We start from the raw sequence: 20,684 nt of genomic DNA, 5'->3' as shown, positions 1-20,684 counted from the left end.
TTCTTTCAACATTTTGAATAATCATCATCTACAATATCTTTTCTTGTAATCTCTTTCCTTTTCTATTTTTATTTTTTATTTTTTATGTTTTTGATATTTAACTTCCTCTTTTCCCATGAGGTTTTAACCAATCGTACCTTTTCAAATATTTGCTCTCCTCTCAATGGTTTTGGAGGCAATTGCATTTCTTGCTTAGCATCAAAAGGTTTTCTTTCTTTTCTTCATTTATGCGTCTATGGAAGGAATCTTCTGTGACAATATATACGTTCTTTATTCTATGCTTTAGTCTACAAGAATCGATTTTTTCACCAAAAATTGGACAAGCATAATATCCCTTGGCACTGCAACTGCACAAATTTTCATATGCAAAAAAATCGTTGATTGTCCATAATAACACAATCTTTAAATTAAATGATTGTCCTAGATAAGCGTCATAAGCTTCAATGCCTACTTCCCATACAATTTTTAGGTCATCAACTAGTGATGACAGGTAAATATCAATATCATTTTTAGGTTGTCATGGACCTAGTATTAGCAATGTTAACATCATGAATTTCCTTTTCATGCATAGCCACGGAGGAAGGTTATATATGACCATTATAATGGGCGAGCAACTATGTCTAATGCTAAGGTTACTGTGTGGATTTATTCTATCTGTTAAAATAGTTAGTCGTAGATTTTTTGATTCTATTGCAAACTCTGGCAAGTTATAATCTACTAACTTCCATGTCGCGGAGTCAACTGGATGACTTAGTTGACCATCTTTTATTCTTTTACGATCATGTCACTTCAATCTTTTGTTGTCTGTGAAGATTTAAACATTTTTTTGAACCTCAAGATAGGTGGAAAATACCACAATACTTTTTCAGGCACCTTATTTTTCTCTACCAATTTATGATTCAACTTTCATTTTGACGTTCCACAGGTAGGGTATGTTGTTGCATCCTTGTACTCTTTTCTATAGGGTATGTAATCGTTGGGACACGCATGTATTTTCACATATTCTATTCTCAAAGTTTTTAAGGTATTTTTAGCTTCATACATCGATTATGGTATTTTATTATCGTTTGGGAGTATGTCTCCTAATAATTTTAATAGTTGTAAAAAGCTTTTGTCAGACCACCTATTACTGGCTTTCAAGTTCCACAATTTCATCAAAGTTGATAACTTTGTAAACTTTGAACATCCTGGATATAAAGGTTTTTTAGCATCTTTTAATAATTCTTCAAACTTTTCAGGATCACTCGTAAAATTATCATATGTGGCTTGAAGCATATCTATAGTGTTACTAGCATTATCTGTAGGTACCCTATCAAATTGTTGATAGGTGTAATCTTCAAGATTATCACTTGGCAATGCCTTACTCTAAACGTTTTCTCCATGCCAGATCCATGTGTGGTACATTTGATCGATACCACTAAAAAATAAATGACCTCTTGTTTCTTGTGTTTCTTGAGAATCTCACATTGTCTACTTGGACATCGTATGCTATCAAAATCACTTGCGTTGGTTTTTGCAAAGTTAAGAAATTGTTCAACTCCTACATTATATTCAAAAGATCTTCTATCCTTAGACATCCAAGACTTATCCATTTGTGAGCAAAGATTATAAGTTTCTGGAAATACTTCAATGGTAGAAGGATTAATAAGTTTCATGAATGGTCAATATGAATCAACTACTTTATTGTGTTTCTTCTATTCACTTGTTCAATGCATTTGCTCTCATTCTTACTAGTTCTACTCATCGCTTTTATTCACTTATAGTTATTTTTATTAATTTTATACATATAAAATAAAGAATCTATATATATTAGTAAGAGATAGATCTTAGAATAGTTCATAAATATCCTCAATGAGTCTGAAAGAAGGTATAATTGCTTTAGGTACTTTGAACCCCTTGGGCAAGAAACACCTAACAGTGCATTCATTTCTTTTCAAAGATTCAATGTAATTAGACAAATGCAAAAAATAGTAGAACTCTAGTGTGATGTGAGGGGATTCATTGCAAGAAATGATGAAGCGAGGGATAATCCAACGAAATCCATTAAGCAACCGGTACATGAGCCTATGTTATTTGAATTAGTAATAAAAATCTAGTGAGAATTATTGAGGAAGATTTAATGTGTATGTACACTCGTTAGAAGTGTTTTCAGGGTGGGGTCCCTTTAACCCCAGCTTATCAATAAAAAAAAAATAATAATAATAATAATTAGTAGAAAAAATACCTGTTCTCCCAAGCGCTCAGAAACACTACAAGAAATCAATTCCCTTTTCTTCTTCAAGCTGCCATAAGATAATGTAACAAAGGAAATTGAAAAACTATGAGTTCATAGCATAATTCAAGAAAAAAATAATATTCCTTTAGCAAATAACAACTTAAAGTCAGATGGTAAGTCATCTTAGACTATGAAATGAAAATTAAAAGGAGCCAATAAAAAGGGGCATCGAACTTTATAACCTTAATTGTTAAAACAAAAATTATTAAAAATAAATAAAATAAATCATGCATTTTTCTCTTTCATTTCCAAATTAAAATCTTCCCAAACAACCACTTTATCATTCCAAAACTTTTAACCCATATAAGACAACTATTAATCTAAGGTGTGGATTGCCCTCATTAATTTGTGGGGTGTTTTTATAATTACCCCGTATTAAATAGGCATTAGTCCCTAACAATCATTGATTCCTAGTGAGACAATTGGGGATGAGTGCATGGCATAATATGTAGTAATGAAAGTTGTATCCAAAACGTTTTTTCATAGAAAAAAGGAAGGGTAATTATAAAAGCACCCCCAGATTAGTAAGGGCAACCCACATCATCTCTCTCTCACGTTCATTCCAACTCTCAAACCAACGGCTCTCCGACATTTCTCAATATCTGAACGTTCTCTGCCCAGTTCAACTCTCAGACCAGCAACACTCATCTCTCTCACATTCTTCTCAGCCCACTTCATCTTTCTCCCTGCACCACATTCCTGCATCCATCTCTCCCACGCCCCCTCTCTGCTGAAGGCTGCTCTTCCCCACGTTCTAAGATCCAACATCTTCTCTCCAACAAATCTGTCCTCATCTCTTTCACGTTACCTCCTCTTCATCAGCACCATTACAACCCATTCTCTTGTTTTCTCCAACTTAGCAGCCCTAACTTAGTCTCCAAACGTCCTCCATCTCACCTTCTTTCCACGCCTCTACAGCAGTATCTACTCGTTCTCCCATCTCTCTTTCGCCCCATCTTCTTCTCCAACAGCAGCAACTTCTCTCTCTCTCTATCCTTACATCTTGACAGACCCCACAATTTTACACTTAAAAAGAATTGCAGACCACTTTCTTCTTTTATTCCTCACAACCTCTTTCCCAGGTTCAGTCTTTCGCAAACAGTAGGAACAGCAGCCACATTTTTGTTTTCCTTCGCTTCTCGTATAGCTCGTAGCCATAGTGACCTGCATGGCACTACTCATAAGCTTTCCGATTTGCATCTGAAGGAACCATAATAATTATCATTCTAGCATAGAGTAAGTCCGGTTGTGGTTGTTTAAATTTACTTTTTTCTACTCCTTCTCCTCATATTTTATTCTGCTTTTTTATTATTTATTTGCTCATTTGATTGTGACATTGGTAGTTTTTTTTTTTATCGACATGTGGCTTTGATTATGATGGGTTTTTATTCTTTCATTCTTTCCTACAATATTTTTTAGTAGGGTTAGGGAAGTATTTATTCATATTTTTATTTATTTATAATTTCACAATAATTGTGATCAAATTGGTTTCATATGATTGATGATAGTGATGGGAAGACTTCGTGTTTTATTGATAGAAATGGTTTGAAATTTTTTTTTTCTTAATAACTTCATAATTTCATACTTGAAATGATTTATGTGATGGGTTAAATTATGCGATTAGGAATTTGTGCTAATTGAAGAATTGTTTCGTAAAATGGTGCGCATTTTTTTTAATCGACAAATATGCATATTTGGATGATGATTATTTTAGGAGAATCAAAGATTGTGTACATGTGCATGTTCTGTTAAGTTGGAAATCGGACGGATAAGGAATTTTTCACATATGAAAATCGTACATCATTATTTTGTTAATTCTCAATTTTCTAATTCGTCATGTCTTTATGATTTTCTGATTTGGAAACTCACATTCATAAATTTTCTATTTTTGAAAACTCATGTTCTTAAGTTTTTATTTTGAAAAATTAATATTTGGGGACTTTTTGATGTAAAAAATTTCATATTTTTTTGTCTTGAGAACATTCATACTTATCAAATTCTGATTTAGGACATATTGGCTTAATTTTTGAATTTGGGAATTTTGTGATGTTAGAAGTTTCTTGTTGATTTACGATTTATAAATTTGGAAATTTTGCATTCTTTTTAAGACCTTCTATTTTGCAAAATTCTAATTCGAGACTCGTCATATTGGTTATTTTCTATGTTGAAATTTATTTTTATAAATCTCTAATTTGGGAACTCATCATATTTGTAAACTTCTAATTTTGAAAGTTTCATGTTCCTAATTTAGAAATCTCGTAAGTTACCAATTTAAATTTTTCTTATTTTTAGTTTTTTAATTTAGAAAGTTTTCGCAAACTCCCATTGTTCTTAATTTGAAAAATATTAGCACATGAGGAGTGCTAATTGATTTTAGATCATGAAGTATAATTATGACTTTTTAAAAAAAATTTCCTTTTATGCGAAATTCGAGAAATCATGTAATAATTGGATAATTGTAGTCGTAAGATTCGTTTAGCAAATCTGATATAGATTGATGATGATTGGACCCTAGTTTGATTTTAGTCATTGTATGTTGACCATAGGATAGTTTTGTAGTAAAGACCGATCATCTTGATTAATGTAGGCTCTAGGGATGTTTTGAGGTTAGGGATATTTTGATAATTTGGTCATTTTTTAGTGATTTTTATCGTAAAACTTCTTTTTATCTGCAAGATGATGATTTCTATATTTTTAGAGTTATATTTTCTTAGCGTAGCGTGGTTTTTGCAGTTTTGTTTGCCTGAGATACCTCATCCGGATTTCTGAAACATGTCTAATAACAAATAAAGCCTTGGAATAATCATCCATCATTGGGAATCGTCGCGATCAGGTTGACGAGTTGATTAATCAGGTGAGTGCAAAAATGAGGAGTCTACAAAAATGAATCGTGGTTGAAAATTATCAACAACAAAAATTATTCTACTTTTGGTAGAATCTGTTTTAAGATTGCAAGAACGGCGGATAAGGATTTTGCATATATGCATGATGAATTGTCTATAGAGATTCCAAGATCCACCTAAACTATTTAACATGATTGTATGAACTTCGCAAAGCAAAACATACGATGTGAAGAGAGAGAGGTCTCCTGACAAAAAATATAAATTATTTAAAGTCCACTTTTGAAGATATTGTCCTTACAAGCAAGAGTGGAGCCAGATAGGGATGAGTGAGGGCTATAGTTACTGAACTTTTAAAAAATAATAATAAATAATTGATTTAACCCCCCCCCCCCCCCCCTCATCCTATGTTTTGATCAATATTAGATGTACCCCCTCCTTTTTAATATTTCAAATTGATGACATACATGCCATAAGTCTCACAAAACTTGTGGAAAAAAAAAACCATCATTTAACTCCTTATGTTTCTTTCAACAATAGATATGTCCCTTATGTTTTTTCAAACTGGCTACATACATTCCTTGTTGACCCTAATGATTTTTATTTTTAAAAAAATAAAGAAAAGAAAAATAAGATGATTTTGCTCTCCAAACTAAAGAAAAATAACTTAAGGATCCTCACCTTCAATCAATATTCACTCTCATGGAAAATAATAACAAAGTTTTTGTTCTATAATTATTTGCAGGAGATTTAATTCAGATAAATTCAAAAAAGTTTCGTAAAAAACAGTTAGGAAAAATTTTGGGAATATAAAATGATACTTTTTGAGTTTCTTGCCAAAATCCATCATCCTCAATTCTTTAAAAAAAAAAAAAAACCTTTCTTATTCTTCAGACTGTAATGCTGAAGGAATAAAATTATGAGATATTAATCCTAATACAAGTTTTTTCACAAGTTCTAAAATCTATGATTTTAGAGGGAATTTTTTGTCACTATTATGAAGATTATTAGCCAATCATTATTTGTTGTAAGGAGCACAACATTTGCATAGAAGGAAATCAAGATTATTGGTTGACCATCATTAGCACTTTGCCTCCATTGACCTAAAAACTAACTCCATCCCCGTTTACAAGAACCTTTTGGAGCATTAATTGAAATAAGTAAAATGTCTTTTTGAAGCTTTGAAGAAACTATATATCTCATTCACATGACATGTGGTCTTCAATGTTTCAGTGAATATTTGAGTAAGTCCTGTGTTTTAAAATTGATGGTATGTCCCTCAATCTCCGTCTTCTCTTATAGGACTAATAAGAACTAATCAAACTATGGAGCTAGGGTTTATGTGCCATGGAAAGAAAATATATATATTTTTTTGGTAAAGATTTGAATGAGACTCTGAATATTATTTTAAGTATTTAGTGAAGTAAAATTTCAAGAGATTCTTGTAAGGAAAATACTTCGAATATTGGGTTTCAAAACATCTATAAGTTTGTTTTGGAGACCTTTTGGTCCATATTTTTAAAAATGCAATCTTTGAAATTATTTCCCTTTTCAATATAAGGTAATAATAATTTTTTTAATGTTTATCATCTGTATAATAAGATCTCGTGGTTCAAGATCTACTAATCTACATTATAAAAAGAAATTATAATTATTAAAATAGAAATATATATTATATAAATGATTTTAAATTGATTTAAATGATTGACTCGTCCAAAGTAGAGGATTCAACTCAATATTGGTGGATGCTTATAGGACTTTCAATGGATCGTTTTCGAATTAGATCAAGATCACTCAGGGATTGAAATTGATCTAATAAGAATTTGATCGGACACTTGCTGGGTCATATTTTTATATTTCATAGGATCTCGATACTAAGATCCAAAACCGATCCAATAATGACCAGATCAAGATCGAATCAATTTAATTTGATTTGATATAGAAAATACAAATAAATTTTATATATTTATACAAAATATGTAATATAAAGTACATGATCTCTCACATTTTTTCGAACCGTAAAGTGGTTGATTTAGAATCAATCCATAGGCTATCAAATCGGATATTAAAGGGATTAGATCCTTATTAATAATAGAACCCAAATCCTCAATTTATGTCCAAAATTACCGGATCGGATATCGGATCTGATCCGATCCATTGACCTCTCAATGATGAAGCCACGTGTAATGAGATCTAGTCATGTTGCAACGCTAAACAACTAAACAAGTCGAAGCGAGAGAGGCGTGAGCGATGATGTTCGTTCCTGGCTTCTTGCTTTGGCATGGCAACGCGGGTGGCGAGAACGATCGCAGCAGTAGCAGCGCCATCGTTTCTTACGGGATAAACACGTGTCCCTACTCTTCTCTTCTTCGTCGGATACGTGGGTCACGGACCTAGATGGGCTTCTTCTTCTTCAAGGGCCCAGCCCGACCTCGAGCCCAATTCATCCACGTACAAACCAGAGAAGAAGCTCGCTGATCGCCTTTCCAACGTTATAGACGCCGTTAATGATCGCAAACTCCCTCCTGAACTCCGTGGCCAACGTAATGCTGTTAGGTTCGTCTGTTCTTATCTTCCTCTTCGTTAATTTTGGTTAGGGTTAGGGTTAGGGTTCGGGATATTATGATCTTAAGGCATCGTGAGACGTAATTGTTTAAATTAAAGGACGATTTTTTGTTAGGGTTTCGTATTTTATGGGTATAAGGCACCGTGTGAGACGAATTGTTATTAAAATTAAATGAGAACCTTTGCTTGTTTAATTGTTAAATCTCACAATTGATTTGAAAACTAGGTTTTCTTATCAGGCCTGTTCGTAATTTCATGTCTTTGATGTGCTAGTCGCTATAATTTTAGCTTTTGACGGTGATTCAGAGTTCACCTTGCCGTAGTGCCATGGTTGTGCTTGTTGAAATAGCTTACCAAAGCTACACACGAGTGCAAAACAGCAAAAGAAGGCAAAGGGATATGGCAATACCTGTAGTCAATTTTATTAATTTGATGACAACTTACAAGGCAACACGCAGTACGGATTTTTGTTTTTCTCATATGCTCGAGACACGTTGTTGGCACTTGACTTGGGTATATACTTGCAATGTTGTTAAATAGCATATGTGACCATGTGCGACCGGCACATGTTCACATATGTGATTGTGCACATTGCATATGCGGTGGCATATGTCGTAAGAAAAAAAAAAATTGAAAAACAAATGCTGAAAAATATGTCATTGCACAAATCACATAGGCCATCACACACTTCGCATATGCCATCGCACAAAAAAATAGCTATCACCTATTGACAAATAGAATAATTTGGGGTATGCAATTGTAGCATATGCAATTTTCACTTTGAAAATAGCACATACGAATATGTGATTGCATTTGACAACACTATATACTTGTCACATGCTTGGGCACTAAATCAACACCCCTCATTCAAAGTGTATGCTAAGCATGGTTTTAAATCTCGTCCGAGACTAAGAGGACTCATCCGATACTTCTCAGTATCGTCCACCAATGAGACGGATAGACAGGTCAAACGTATCGGACGAGATTTAAAACCATAGTTCATTTTTCTCATTGTTGAATGAGACGACTTAGTCTCGTTCATGGACGAGATGAGACGTCAAAACGAGTTTTAAAACCATGATGCCAAGTCTTTCAACCTTCACCAAAAAGAAACATCAAATCTTCAAGTGAGTCGTACTACGCATTATGGAGGCTTATTAGTATTTCTAAACCCAACAACTTGATTCATTTATAAGAACTTGTACAAATACATATGCATAAGAACTCGACACGTACATATTTACAATGGCACATGATCTGACACATAAGACACAGACTCTATGGACATGGTCATTAGACGTAGGGAGTGTATGTTATCTACCTCGGACATAAGTGACCTACCCCATCAACCTTCTTCTGCGGACATAGGTTTTCTCAAGCCCACCAAACCATTTCTCTACGTCATTCCTTGTATGGTGACCACGTCAGCCCTTGTTAGATACGTGAGGGAAGAAGATGACACTAGTGGTTTATGGCTTTAGTTTTGAGTACATAAGTACATTCTTAAATTATTGTCTCCGACTGTGTAAAGTTTATTGGTCTGTGATATTGATTAATCCACTTTGGTCAGATCAGAAACAGACATCATTAATGTTGTTGAGCAAAGAATATGGCATTCTATGGAAGAAAGGCAGTTTGAGAACTTACCTGGAAAAGGGAAACCCCTCAACCTTGATACTAATCCCCATGCAGACCCCGCAGAAGATACCTTGTATAGAATTCTCTCAAAAAATGGATGTGCACCAGAGTGGGTTGAACTCAACAAGGAGATAAGGAGCAATATTGCCGAGTGGCGGTTAGCCCTGAAGAAGGCACAAACTAATGGAGTGAATGGAAATGACATCAAATGGGTCCAAGATTCTGAGCCTCTGAAGTTGCAGATGCGCGCTATCAATGATAAGGTGAGTCATTTAAATAATCATCACTAGGAAATTTATATTGGTGTGTAATATATGGAGCAGGTGGACACATTAAAAACAATATATCCAAATATATATGTTGTTGGTTTTACTTGCCAACCCAATTAATTTAGACAGTTGCTATTGGCACCCCCAACTTTTACTTATTACACACCAATTTCTTAAATTATTTATCACAACCCAAGTAAATAGTCAAGCACACTCTTCAAACTACAAAGGTTCTGTTCAAACTATAATCTCTACATTATAATACATTCAAACAAACTATAATCTTAACCAACAAAGGGTTGGTGAGATGGCCAAGACCAGGACCAGGCCTCAAGAAGCAGAGGTCTTGAGTTCGAATCACTTCTCATGTTGGCCACCACCTTGGTGCTTTAAAAAGCTAGGTACGCAAGGCATGTACCGGAAGTGGAGATGGGCGTGTCCATGGGATTAGTCGGACCAAGTCTGGAAACCCATGTATCAACAAAAAAAAAAGAAGCTATAATCTCAACATTATAACACTCATTCAAACAATTTCAATAGTTGTTTACAATTATGATTAGGCTCATATAAAATTGTAGACTCAAAAATATAAAACTAGTCCCCCCCCCCCCCCCAAATAAATAAAAAATGAGAGAGCTGCAATTGGCACCCCAACTTTTACTTATTCTCTACCTTCCTCTTATTTTTAATTGGGGTGTAATAAGTAAAAAAAATTTGGGTGCCGATAGCAGTTCTCTTAATTTAGACTAGTGGTGGACCAATTGGAAGGTTTGGAAGATTGCTTAAAGTTTCATACCATCTTGGAATGTGCCAATACATTTTGGTTTTGGTTGAGACCGGAATAAGACATTGACTCTGAAGCATTCAAAGTTTCAGGATTTTTTCGGTTGAAATATACCGATTTTTCTCCTGTCCTAGATATTGCCTCGAGACAAAGCTTTAAACTTACCGGTTTGTAAGTTGAAGTTGGTAGAATTTTCAGCTTTAAAATGGATGATGGAAAATCCATCCTTGTCATCCCCCTAAAATCCAATATCATTATTGAAGTTTAAAGGTTTAAGAAGATGACATGTTAAGGTTGAAGACTGAGGGTAAAATCAAGGGGTTCTCTAGGTAGAGGTTGAAGAGGAAAACATTTAGGTTATTTATTATACTCTCCCCAGACAAGATCACCAAGGTCTAGGGGGCATTTCATTAGTTTAAAAACACTAGAGTATCTCTAATATTTATCAAAATGCAGAGGGGTATATCTAATTACCCTTTTTCTATTTCAAGTCTTCAACCAGTTACTGAGACTTGGCACAACTCTTGAAACTCCTTGGCCATAAGCATAGAATGGGTCAGATTTGACCCAAAATTCAGGTAACCCAAAAATTGAATTTAGTGGGTTTAGATGTATTCAAATAAAAAAATGGTCTAACATAATTTATGTTTCATGACCCAAGTCGGATACGGATCCATCCTTAGATTTGCCCGATCCAAATTTATATTGCTTTGAAAACTATAAAGGTCATTTTTTTTTTTTTTTGAATATCCTTGTTTTACAATATGAATTTTTATAAAATGAGAGTGTAAAATGGTAAAATAGAATATTATTACAAGCTTGCAAAAAAGTAACATAGGCAAAAAAATCAAACATTCAAAACTTATCCGATTTGACCAACCAGAGTCGGATCAAGATATGGTATTAGTTAGTAGGAACCGAGAAAAAATCGGATCAATATAAAATTCCAAATTAACTTGAATATGGATATAATACTCATATCCCACTCGGATCTGAACCATTTTATGTCCTACCTAGCAAAATGCATCCAAAGTGAATACAAAATGACAACAATGAACTAGTTTGAACATCCTTCATGAAGATTTGCATTTGAAATAAGGTCATGTTTGGATACAATTATTCTTTAGTTTGAAGGAGTTGTTTGGAGTTTCTTAGAAAATAGATTTTAGACATCATTTTTTTAAATGATATTTATAGGAAAAAAGTGATGTCTATTTTTCAAATAAAAAAGTGTGTGTTAAAGACGGTTTTTAGACATTGGATTTTCCAAATCAATGTTTAAACTTTAAAGATCGAACATAAATCAATTTCTAAAGTTCCGCACTATTTTGCTCAATCCCTCCCTCCACTCACGAAAATGCACTTTGGATGTCATTTTCTCAAAAATTGATGCTTGTTTAAAAAAGGAAAAAAAAGTGATGTGTAAAGTATTTTTTTTGTGATAATTAATTATAAAGTGTCAACTGATTCTTTATTTACATTTAATGGTATCTGGTCATTTAAATAGAATCCAACAGTTATATCTATTTCAACAAGCAATAATCCCAGATTTTACACACATCACAACACTACAATAATTTACCATAATGCCATTTCTTGCTTTTCCCAACTGCAATACCTAGAAGCAATTCCCAATCATAGAAGCTGGCAACATTATCAAACACAATGCCACTGATCTGGATCAATAAAAATATTTAAAATGATTTAGCAAGATAACCCATAATTTGAGACAAAACAAGTCGAACAAGTCAATTTGATATTACGGACAACTGGACGAGAAGAGAAATCCATGAGCCTAGATGATTGGATAAATGAAGAATATTAAGGGCTGGCTCATAGATCAAGTGGTCTATTGGTGCAGAGTATAATAGGAGGGACCAACAACTTGAACATCACTTAGTACCCGTTGCACTTCATCACTTAAAATCATTTTCCTTCTAATGTTATGATTGCACTCCAAAGTCCAAAATAATAATAATAAATGTATTGCTTTTCTTCTTCTTGAAAACAAGAGAGGAATAACAACACTAAAGCTTCATAAACTCTAAATTTAATTTTCAAAACTTCATGATCTACAAGTATATAAAAATCTATAATAACTTTGAATGAAAGATTTGGTGAAAATTTGTACCAACTCCTGCTAATGATGGGTTCTTTATCTCCAGTAATGGTGTAAAATTCTTTCTTGGGGGTATAACAAGTGAGTCCAACTTTGAAGAGGGCAGCCCGCTTCAAAATTTGAAGGAACCCTCCTCGTCACAAGACACGTGGCATTTATAATTTATTTCACACCCCTACATTTCCACCAAAATTTGAAATACCTCCTTGAAAATGCCACATGTAATCCAATGGAGAGGGTTCCTTCAAAAGTTTGAAGCGGGCTGCCCACTTCAAAGTTTTTTCCATAACAAGTAGGGACAGGATAATAAAAATAATAAGGGTGAATTACCATTTTGTGAGCTGAAAATGAATTATTTACTATTCGAGCTAGCTGTTCATTTTAATTACCAAAATGTTAATGATCATGTTTTCGTTAAAAAAAAAAAAAACCAGAACTCTAACGAATTCGACGGTTTTAAAGTGAGTACTATTTCACAAGTTTAAAGTAACAATTTCGCAGGTTTAAAGTGACTATTTCCAATTAGTCAATTTAAACCTGGCCGAATTTGTTATCCTTCAAGTTGTGGTAATTAAAATGAACAGTGAGCTTGGATTGTAAATTCGTCAAAAGTTGAGAACTTTTTCGTAAATATCCCTAATAATAATCTTTTTTAGGATGGAGTGCAATCAGTAGTAAGTAATGTGCAACTTGTTGGTCCTTGATCATTTTTGTGAAAACATGAATATATTGCAAGAAATAATAACTTTGAAGGGACATTAAAAAAGTGACTTGTTTTGATAAAATCCAAATGATACATAATTTACAACCAAAGTTAAAAAGACTTCTGATCTACTAAACCTTCCATCAAACTGACAGTTAGGAAGACATGGATTCCAAAAAAAAAAACAACAAACAAGAAATGTATCCCAAGGAAAAAGTGGAGTCATCCCTAGAAAGAAATTACTCATTTCTAGGAAATAAGTAATTTTCCTCCTATCCTAACCATCTGTTTAGTAGAGACAAAGAAAGAGATAACAAATTAATATGCAAACATTTTAAAGGAGGGTACTTACATCAAAATGAACTGCTTAATCTTTCCTCCAACTGCCCAAGTACTGCCCCTACAAATTATTCATCCAAGTGAAAAGAGAATGCTTTCATCCAAATCAACTATTATTAATGAAAATTTAAAACTAAAAAAGCCCCAATAAAAAAATAAAAAAAAAAAAGTAAATATGCTAACCTTTTAAAGGAGGGTATCGAAATTGAAGTGTACGTACACAGTTCATTCTTTCCTCCAAGTGCCGCTACCATCTTCATCCAAGTCCAAAGGGAATGCTTTGAATTTTGGGACAGTAGAAAACCTTTAGGAGTCTTAAAAATGGCATTGCCTTTTGCATTCTCGGCCACTCCTCCTCCAATTCGTATAGGCAGGAAAGGTATAAGACTTCCAATTTCCAGACAGTTGTTGTATTATTGTTGTTAGAAACCTCATCATCTCCAAAGAATTCTGGACTCATATGCCTGAGATATTTATTATCACAAATAGTAAGATACCTTAAATTGGGAAGAGAGGTTGGACTGAGCCAAATAGGTGTCTTTTCTCCTACTTCTCCTTTAAGATATAACTCTGAGAGCTGGTTAAGAGGTGAGAGTAGTTGATGATCTACTTTCCTTGCTAGTCGCAGTCGTTCCTCTGCACCATTGTTGTTGTCGTTGTTGCTTGGAAATATTATATACAACCACTCCAATTGTGTGAGCTCTGACAACACCTTCAGCTCCCCTTGTTCTATTCCATCTTCTGAATCTATCAAAATCATAAGTTCACTGATTTGAGTCAATTTCTTCAACCCAGAAATGCGAAACCCCCCGTCCTTGACTTTTGAATTCACAGTAAAAGAGAATATACACAGTTGTCGAAGGTTTCCAATCTCATTGGGGAGGAATTCTATGCACTCAAAACCTGATAAATCCAAGGTGCATAATTTCTCCAAGGATGCTATATTTTTTGGCAATCTCTTTAAATTAGGACAATTCATTAGGCTTAAAATTTGAAGGTTTTGACAGTTTCCGATAGAATCTGGAAGTCTCTCTAATCGGGAGTTTTCTATCCGAAGATAAACGAGATGCTTTAGTGATCCTATCCAACTCAACCAATCTACTCTTTTAAGAGTCCCCTGAGATGATAAATCCTTAAAACGAATAACCAAAACCCTCAACCATTTTAATTGGCCTAGCTTTGATTCCAGATTTAGAACCAACTCCTCACTCTCTTCTAAATTAAACCCTATTATTGTCCGCAATGATTTGAAATTGGTTTGCGCCTCAGATATAAAGAGATTCATATCTGTGTTCATCACCATACCTACTCAACGACGTGATTGGATTTGGATAGAGGAAGACTCCCCCCCATCATTTATCCAAATAAAATTTTCTTCCTCTGCGACCCTTGTAATCATTTCTCTTACCATATCATGTACTTTAAACCAAACATTTTTTGCTCCTAAAGACTCAAATTCTAGAAGTAATAAGCATCGGCTGATTAATTCTTCGAAATACTCTCTTCCAATATCATATGCAGTCCTTCCTTGTTTCCCTACTCGGACAAAGCCCTCACAAATCCACCAAGAAATGATATCTACAGATGATATACTATAATCTTCAGGATATACAGCCAAGCACATCATACATGGTTTCAAATGAGAAGGAAGTTCATCATAACTTAATTGTAACATAGAAAAGATTGGTTCACCTTTCTTATCCAATTCTTCGCTTAGGTTCCTAGATATTCGCTCCCATTCCTTGGTCGAACTTCCTTTATTTATCATCATTCCTCCCACAGCCTTGATTGCCAATGGGAGTCCTCCACATCTATCAACAATCTCCCTACCGATATTCTCAAGCTCTGAATTCGTACACTGACCTCCTTCCATTGAAAATGCTGTTTTCATGAATAATGACCAACTGTCCTTATCAGAGAGAGGTCGTGAATGATGTGTGCGTGTCTCAGTGGCTCCCATTAAGCGAGCCACATCCACATCCCTTGTTGTGACAATGACACAACTACTGCTGTGAACCAAAACTGCCTTCAAACTTTCCCACCATAAGCCTTCATCTAGTCTCCATACATCATCCAGGATAACCAAACATTTCTTCTTCTCCAGTATGTCCTGTAGTTCCTTCAGTAAATCATATAAATTGATGTTGGAAAAGTCTCTGGGCCCGCCAATTTTTTTCAACATACTCTTGATTGACTCTTCAAATTTGAAAGTTTGTGAAACAGTCACCATCAAGATATGATCGAAGTAATGCTCCACATCATCATCATTATGTACCTTTTGAGCAAGGGTGGTTTTTCCAATCCCACCCATACCGACTATTCCAATGATGTTCAATGGCGACCCATGTGGGTTTAAGACCCACCGTTTAATTTTCTTCACATCTTCCTCCAGGCCTACTATTTCAGCATTTTTCATTAGAATTGGGTAAGTCGCCGGTCGATGACTTCTTAACTGCTCTTGGTCCAAAGGGATAGGAGGAGTTGCAAGAAGGTAAGAACTCAACCTACCTCTATGAGTTTGTATGTCTTGATTTATCCCACCAAGCTTCTTTCCCAATCTATAACGGAATTTCCAGAATGAAGGAGAGCAATAACGCTTGAACTTTGACACCCTTTTTCTTCTTTCTAAATACAACTTGCAATCTGATAGAATATCCTCTGCATCATATAGTAACTCTCTCAATTGTCTCACACAAGTCTTAAGAACTTCATTTTGGTCCTTCCTTACTCTCTCTACTTGTTTGATGTAGCTCTGCATTAACTCGAGCTCTTGATTAACAATCTTAAATTGCTTGTGGAATTCAGGCACATGGCAACTTTCATTTAGGAGACTTTCAACCAGTTTTTCTATGAGAATGTTTAGGACTGCATCCGCCATTTTCCTGCACATTTTTTATCGAAATATTCGCAATCTTTTAAAAAGTAAAATTAGGAAAGGAAAAAATTAACAACTTAAAAGTTAAATATAGTGTCATTGGATATAGTTATTCCAATAGTAGAGAAGAAAACTAAAGCATTAATAATGCAAGCAACTAGTCCAGGAGTTTAATATTAATCTTTAAATTGAACTTCAAAATCAAACCATGAAAAACGGAAGATTAATGATTTGTTTATTTGTGCATTTGTTGGGTAATCGATTTTTGGTTGAAAGCCAAAATTTCCACGATCACAAGTATATATTTTCTTAATCTTCCAGTCGGTCAAAGAATTTTCCATGGGTGGAGAATTCTCTTACATTAAATCCTTCCGTCTATGAGAAAGTTTTTTTGACCAATTAATCATTTGCCTCTAAAAACAAACATATCCTAATATAGAATACATGAGCTTATGTTTCTATCTTTCAGAGTTATGTATAGTAAGATTAGAAAAGTCGTTGCTGAGATAATTAATTATTACTAATAAGAATCTATCTATTTCTTGTAAATTTTACAGATGCTTAATGTGCGGGCATATGTATGTATGAATGAGTATATAATATTGTGCTGATTTGATATGTCAACAATGTAATATATTATTAATTTGTACCATATAGTATACAATCCTGATTATACTAGTCATGGAAGCACTTATTGTAATTACTACAAATAAGATCATGTATTAATGAATATGAGATCCATTAGTACTGGGCCTAAATTGAAAGAAAACAAAAGCATAGAATGATCCTAATTTGATGTACTTTGAATTAAGTATAAAAGTCAAGATTTGTGGTTACAGCTTGAAGTCTAAATTCAACTTTCAAATCTCAAAACAAAATAGGATACTTGAAGCATGATGATGAAATTGTTTAGAGGCTGTTGAAAATGACTAGTTTTAGGAAGAAAACAAAGGGTTTTAGGTTCCAAATCTAAGACGAAGATATTGAGGTCATTAGTCATCACTTCATTAATCTACAGAAGAAGACCAAAACAAAAGAGATTTTAAACAGTTTAAAAACATGGGGGAATCTCAAAATTTAATCAAAACATGGAGGGAATTGTCAACAATTTGAAAACCTTGGGAACTTCAATTTGGGAAGGGATTGGCTTCAAAGTTATTTCTCACAAGAAGAGACCTAAGAATTGTTATATTAATAAAAATATTTTTTTATTGCTTTTAAAATGGATGTTTAAAACAAAGGATGTATTGCTTTTAAGATGGTAGAGGATTTTTCTATTACTACATATTACAAAGTGATTCACTAAAAATTCAACCCATCATTAGGGTCATCTTGTTTTCCAAGCCGAATATTTATATATAAGAAATGCTAACGTCTAAGACCTCATGGCACGTTAGCATTGTCCAACACTTTTGTTTTCCAATAATACCCCTCTTCTTTTTGTCTTTTAGTGAAAAATATATGTTAGTCTTTTACACAATAAATACAGTTTTTATGCCATTACTAAAAGCAGTTATTATGTTAGCATTAATTGCCAAAGAATTTACTACAAAAAAAGATATTTAATTCAAAATACTTAAATGCTTATAGTATTTATTATGTAAACAAACATTTATTGTGTAAAAGACTAAATGAAGAAGGGTATTATTGAAAAAAAATATATTGGACAATGCTAACGTCCCCATGAAATATTGGACGTTAGCATTCCCCTATTATATAGGAGAGTGCAGTCCAACAGAGAAGGTATCACTATAACAGCCAAGAGAGATGAAGAACATTGGTGATCCTTCAAGGAATGTTTCAAGGTCAATTTACAGAAGTGGTTTCGATAACAAGACAAGTTGATGATGGAGGACCTCAACCACCTTTGTAAGATCAAGGAACACCCTATTAGGCACAAAAAAGCCTCTAATTATTTTGGAGAACCTGCTATTATCTTCAGAAAAGAAGATGTGGAGGCAGGTGCAATGAGTTTCAGTTTGCCCAAGTTACAAATTTTTTTAGGAAACGACAAGGGTCTCAACCTCACCTGGGAGTGGAGTTCGTTCAGAATGACATCAAGATGGAAGCTTCTTGGATCATACGAAGTGATGACTGTTGACTTCAGACACATTATGCTTAATTTCTCCATTCAAGAAGACATGGTGGCTGTTTGGTTAAAATAACGAATTATGATGAAGGTTTTTAAGCAGAGTCTGCTACGAGGAAGAAAATTTAAGATCTCTAGCCTCGGTTGTGGGTGAGGTGCTAGTGATTTTTCACACTACGAGAATGGGTATCAAGATTAAATGAAGTTAGGATATATGTTCTACTAGACCTAGCAAGCAATTGACTATAGTTCTATTCCTCATTTTTTACTATAGTTCTATTCCTCATTTTTGCAAAAGTTGTAACAAGATAGGGCATAGAAAAAAAAGAATTAAAAATAATGATGTGAGACTGAATAAGCTGGTAAAGGGAAGGAAAAGATAAACAATGGACAGGCTGGAGTTGAAGAAGATGACGACTCGGAACCCATAATGGGTTACTCATCAAAAGCATATGATTTAAATAATGATGTAGCAATACCACCATGGACAAATCATTCGCCAAGTTAGCAAAGATTAGTGAGATGGCAATGGTTGATCTTCTAGAATTAGAGGAAGGAGAAATCTTGCCGAATTTAAGATTTAGTAAGCTGGCTCATTCAAATATTGAACAGATCTTCAAGGAGACTTTAATGCAGTAATTCATCGAAACTGAAAACAAAGGCAAGTCATCTCTTAACAAATATTCTATTGAAGAATTTATTAACTTATTAGTTCTTATTGAAGTTGTATTCTTCGGGAATCAATTCACTTGGAATAAAAATATTCTGAGAGAAATGAAGATATGGGCTTGATTAGATAGAATTTTATTTCAACAAAATGGATTGAAGACCTTGGCAACCCAAGAATCCAGCATTTCCCAAGGCTAGGTTCAGACCATTGCCCTTTATTACTATATAATACCAAAAAATGTTGCTTCGAGACCAAGAAAGTTCCGTTTTCTTGAGCTTTGGGTGGAGATGATAAATTTGGAGGTCCAACTCAAAACCAATTGGCAATGAGTGGTGAGGCCCAGGAAATTATAAGGAGAGAGATGAGGCAATGATTGTCCAATGTGGGACTAAACTCAACAGGAAATGGATGACTTTTTAGATGTTGTGGAATAGTAATGGAATGTAAGCATATATGGAGGATTCCCCGATGTTTAAATTATTCTCAAAACTAAAGAGATTGAAGATTGAATTCCAGGAATGGAGTAAAGATGTTGAGGTTAATGTAGGCTTGGGAATTAAGGAGAAGGAAAAAAAGAAGAGGAGCAGATTGAAATTTTTTTTGGGTCTCAATGGTTTGGGATCAGAAGGTCTATGACGAGTGTCAAACAACAAAATTTGAGCACTCTAGCTTTATCAAGCATGAGGAGATGTTTTGGAAGCAAAAATCCCACATAAACCTACTTAAGGATAGATATCATAATACCCAATCCTTTGACATGGCAACCCAAGTAAGAAGGGACTGAAACTTGATTCGTAGGACACATTGTGATTGGAAAATGACTGAATAATGTGGATGAAATTGGCATCACAGTCGTGGATTGTCCTCCCCTGGAGGATCGGCTTTTAAAATCTAGTCCTCAATCTCGAAGAGCAAAATGATTTGCTTACGAAGATGCTAGAAGAAGTAGAGGTTTGGGAGGTGATCAAAAGCATGAACTATCATGGTAAGGTGGATCCGGATGGGTTTTCAGGACAATTTTACATTCGAGCATGTAATTATAAAACAAGACCTTCTAGCAGTTGTTTCTAATTTCTTCAAGGATGGAATTATTCCTAAGGAGGTGAATGCATCAGAGGTTATGTAACTTTTTATATAAAATTATTTCAAAGATTCTTGTTATTTGTCTAGGTGTTCGTTTACCTTCTATAATTTCAAAGGAACAAGGAAACTTTATCAAAGGAATTAGCATTGACGATAATATCATCATGGCCCATGAAGCTTTTAGAGAGCTAAACAGAAAGATCAAGGGAGGGAACATCACTCTAAAAATCGACATGTCCAAAGCTTACGACAAATCGGAAGGGAACTTTTTTAAGATTTCGAGAGGACTAAGGCAAGGAGATAATCTCTCTCCTGCTTTATTTATTTTAGCAGAAGAGGTTCTGAGTAGAGGTCTAAATAAGTTTGTTGATATGAGGAGACCCTCTCATAGACCGTTTTCCAACACTAAGGAATGATGTCTAGATAGATGAGGTC

General features: G+C 34.2%; 2 protein-coding genes and 1 long non-coding RNA gene across 3 annotated transcripts; 1 reads left to right on the top strand and 2 right to left on the bottom strand.

Annotated features, from left to right (window-relative positions):
* Window positions 1-7,459: 7,459 nt before the first annotated feature.
* On the top strand, window positions 7,460-9,770 carry LOC147382675 (uncharacterized; the record flags this gene model as incomplete). Its single annotated transcript, XM_086427214.1, has 2 exons — window positions 7,460-7,671; window positions 9,251-9,770. Coding segments are annotated over 2 exons (570 nt in total), but the record flags the coding sequence as incomplete, so codon positions are not given.
* A 2,086-nt stretch (window positions 9,771-11,856) lies between these two features.
* LOC147382674 (uncharacterized) lies at window positions 11,857-14,299 on the bottom strand. Its single transcript, XR_015173968.1, has 3 exons — window positions 13,716-14,299; window positions 13,546-13,593; window positions 11,857-12,047 (listed from the first exon to the last, which is right to left on the bottom strand). It is a non-coding gene; the product is annotated as an uncharacterized LOC147382674 (long non-coding RNA).
* Window positions 14,300-14,410: 111 nt separating this feature from the next.
* LOC147382673 (disease resistance RPP13-like protein 4) lies at window positions 14,411-16,410 on the bottom strand. Its single transcript, XM_086427213.1, has one exon. It carries the CDS (start codon window positions 16,408-16,410, stop codon window positions 14,842-14,844), a length of 1,569 nt encoding a protein of 522 aa, XP_086283339.1. The 3' UTR covers window positions 14,411-14,841.
* Between the last annotated feature and the right edge of the window lie 4,274 nt (window positions 16,411-20,684).

Source organism: Akebia trifoliata, chromosome 16 (genome assembly GCF_017979445.1).
Source record: "Akebia trifoliata isolate Shusen 1 chromosome 16, ASM1797944v1, whole genome shotgun sequence".
Lineage (NCBI taxonomy): Eukaryota > Viridiplantae > Streptophyta > Magnoliopsida > Ranunculales > Lardizabalaceae > Akebia > Akebia trifoliata.
The sequence above is the reverse complement of the archived record's forward strand: the minus strand, read 5'-3'. Positions and strand labels throughout refer to the sequence as shown.

Excerpts from the sequence above, each read along its gene's own strand:
- LOC147382673 (XM_086427213.1), bottom strand. The coding sequence starts at position 16,410 with ATGGCGGATGCAGTCCTAAACATTCTCATAGAAAAACTGGTTGAAAGT.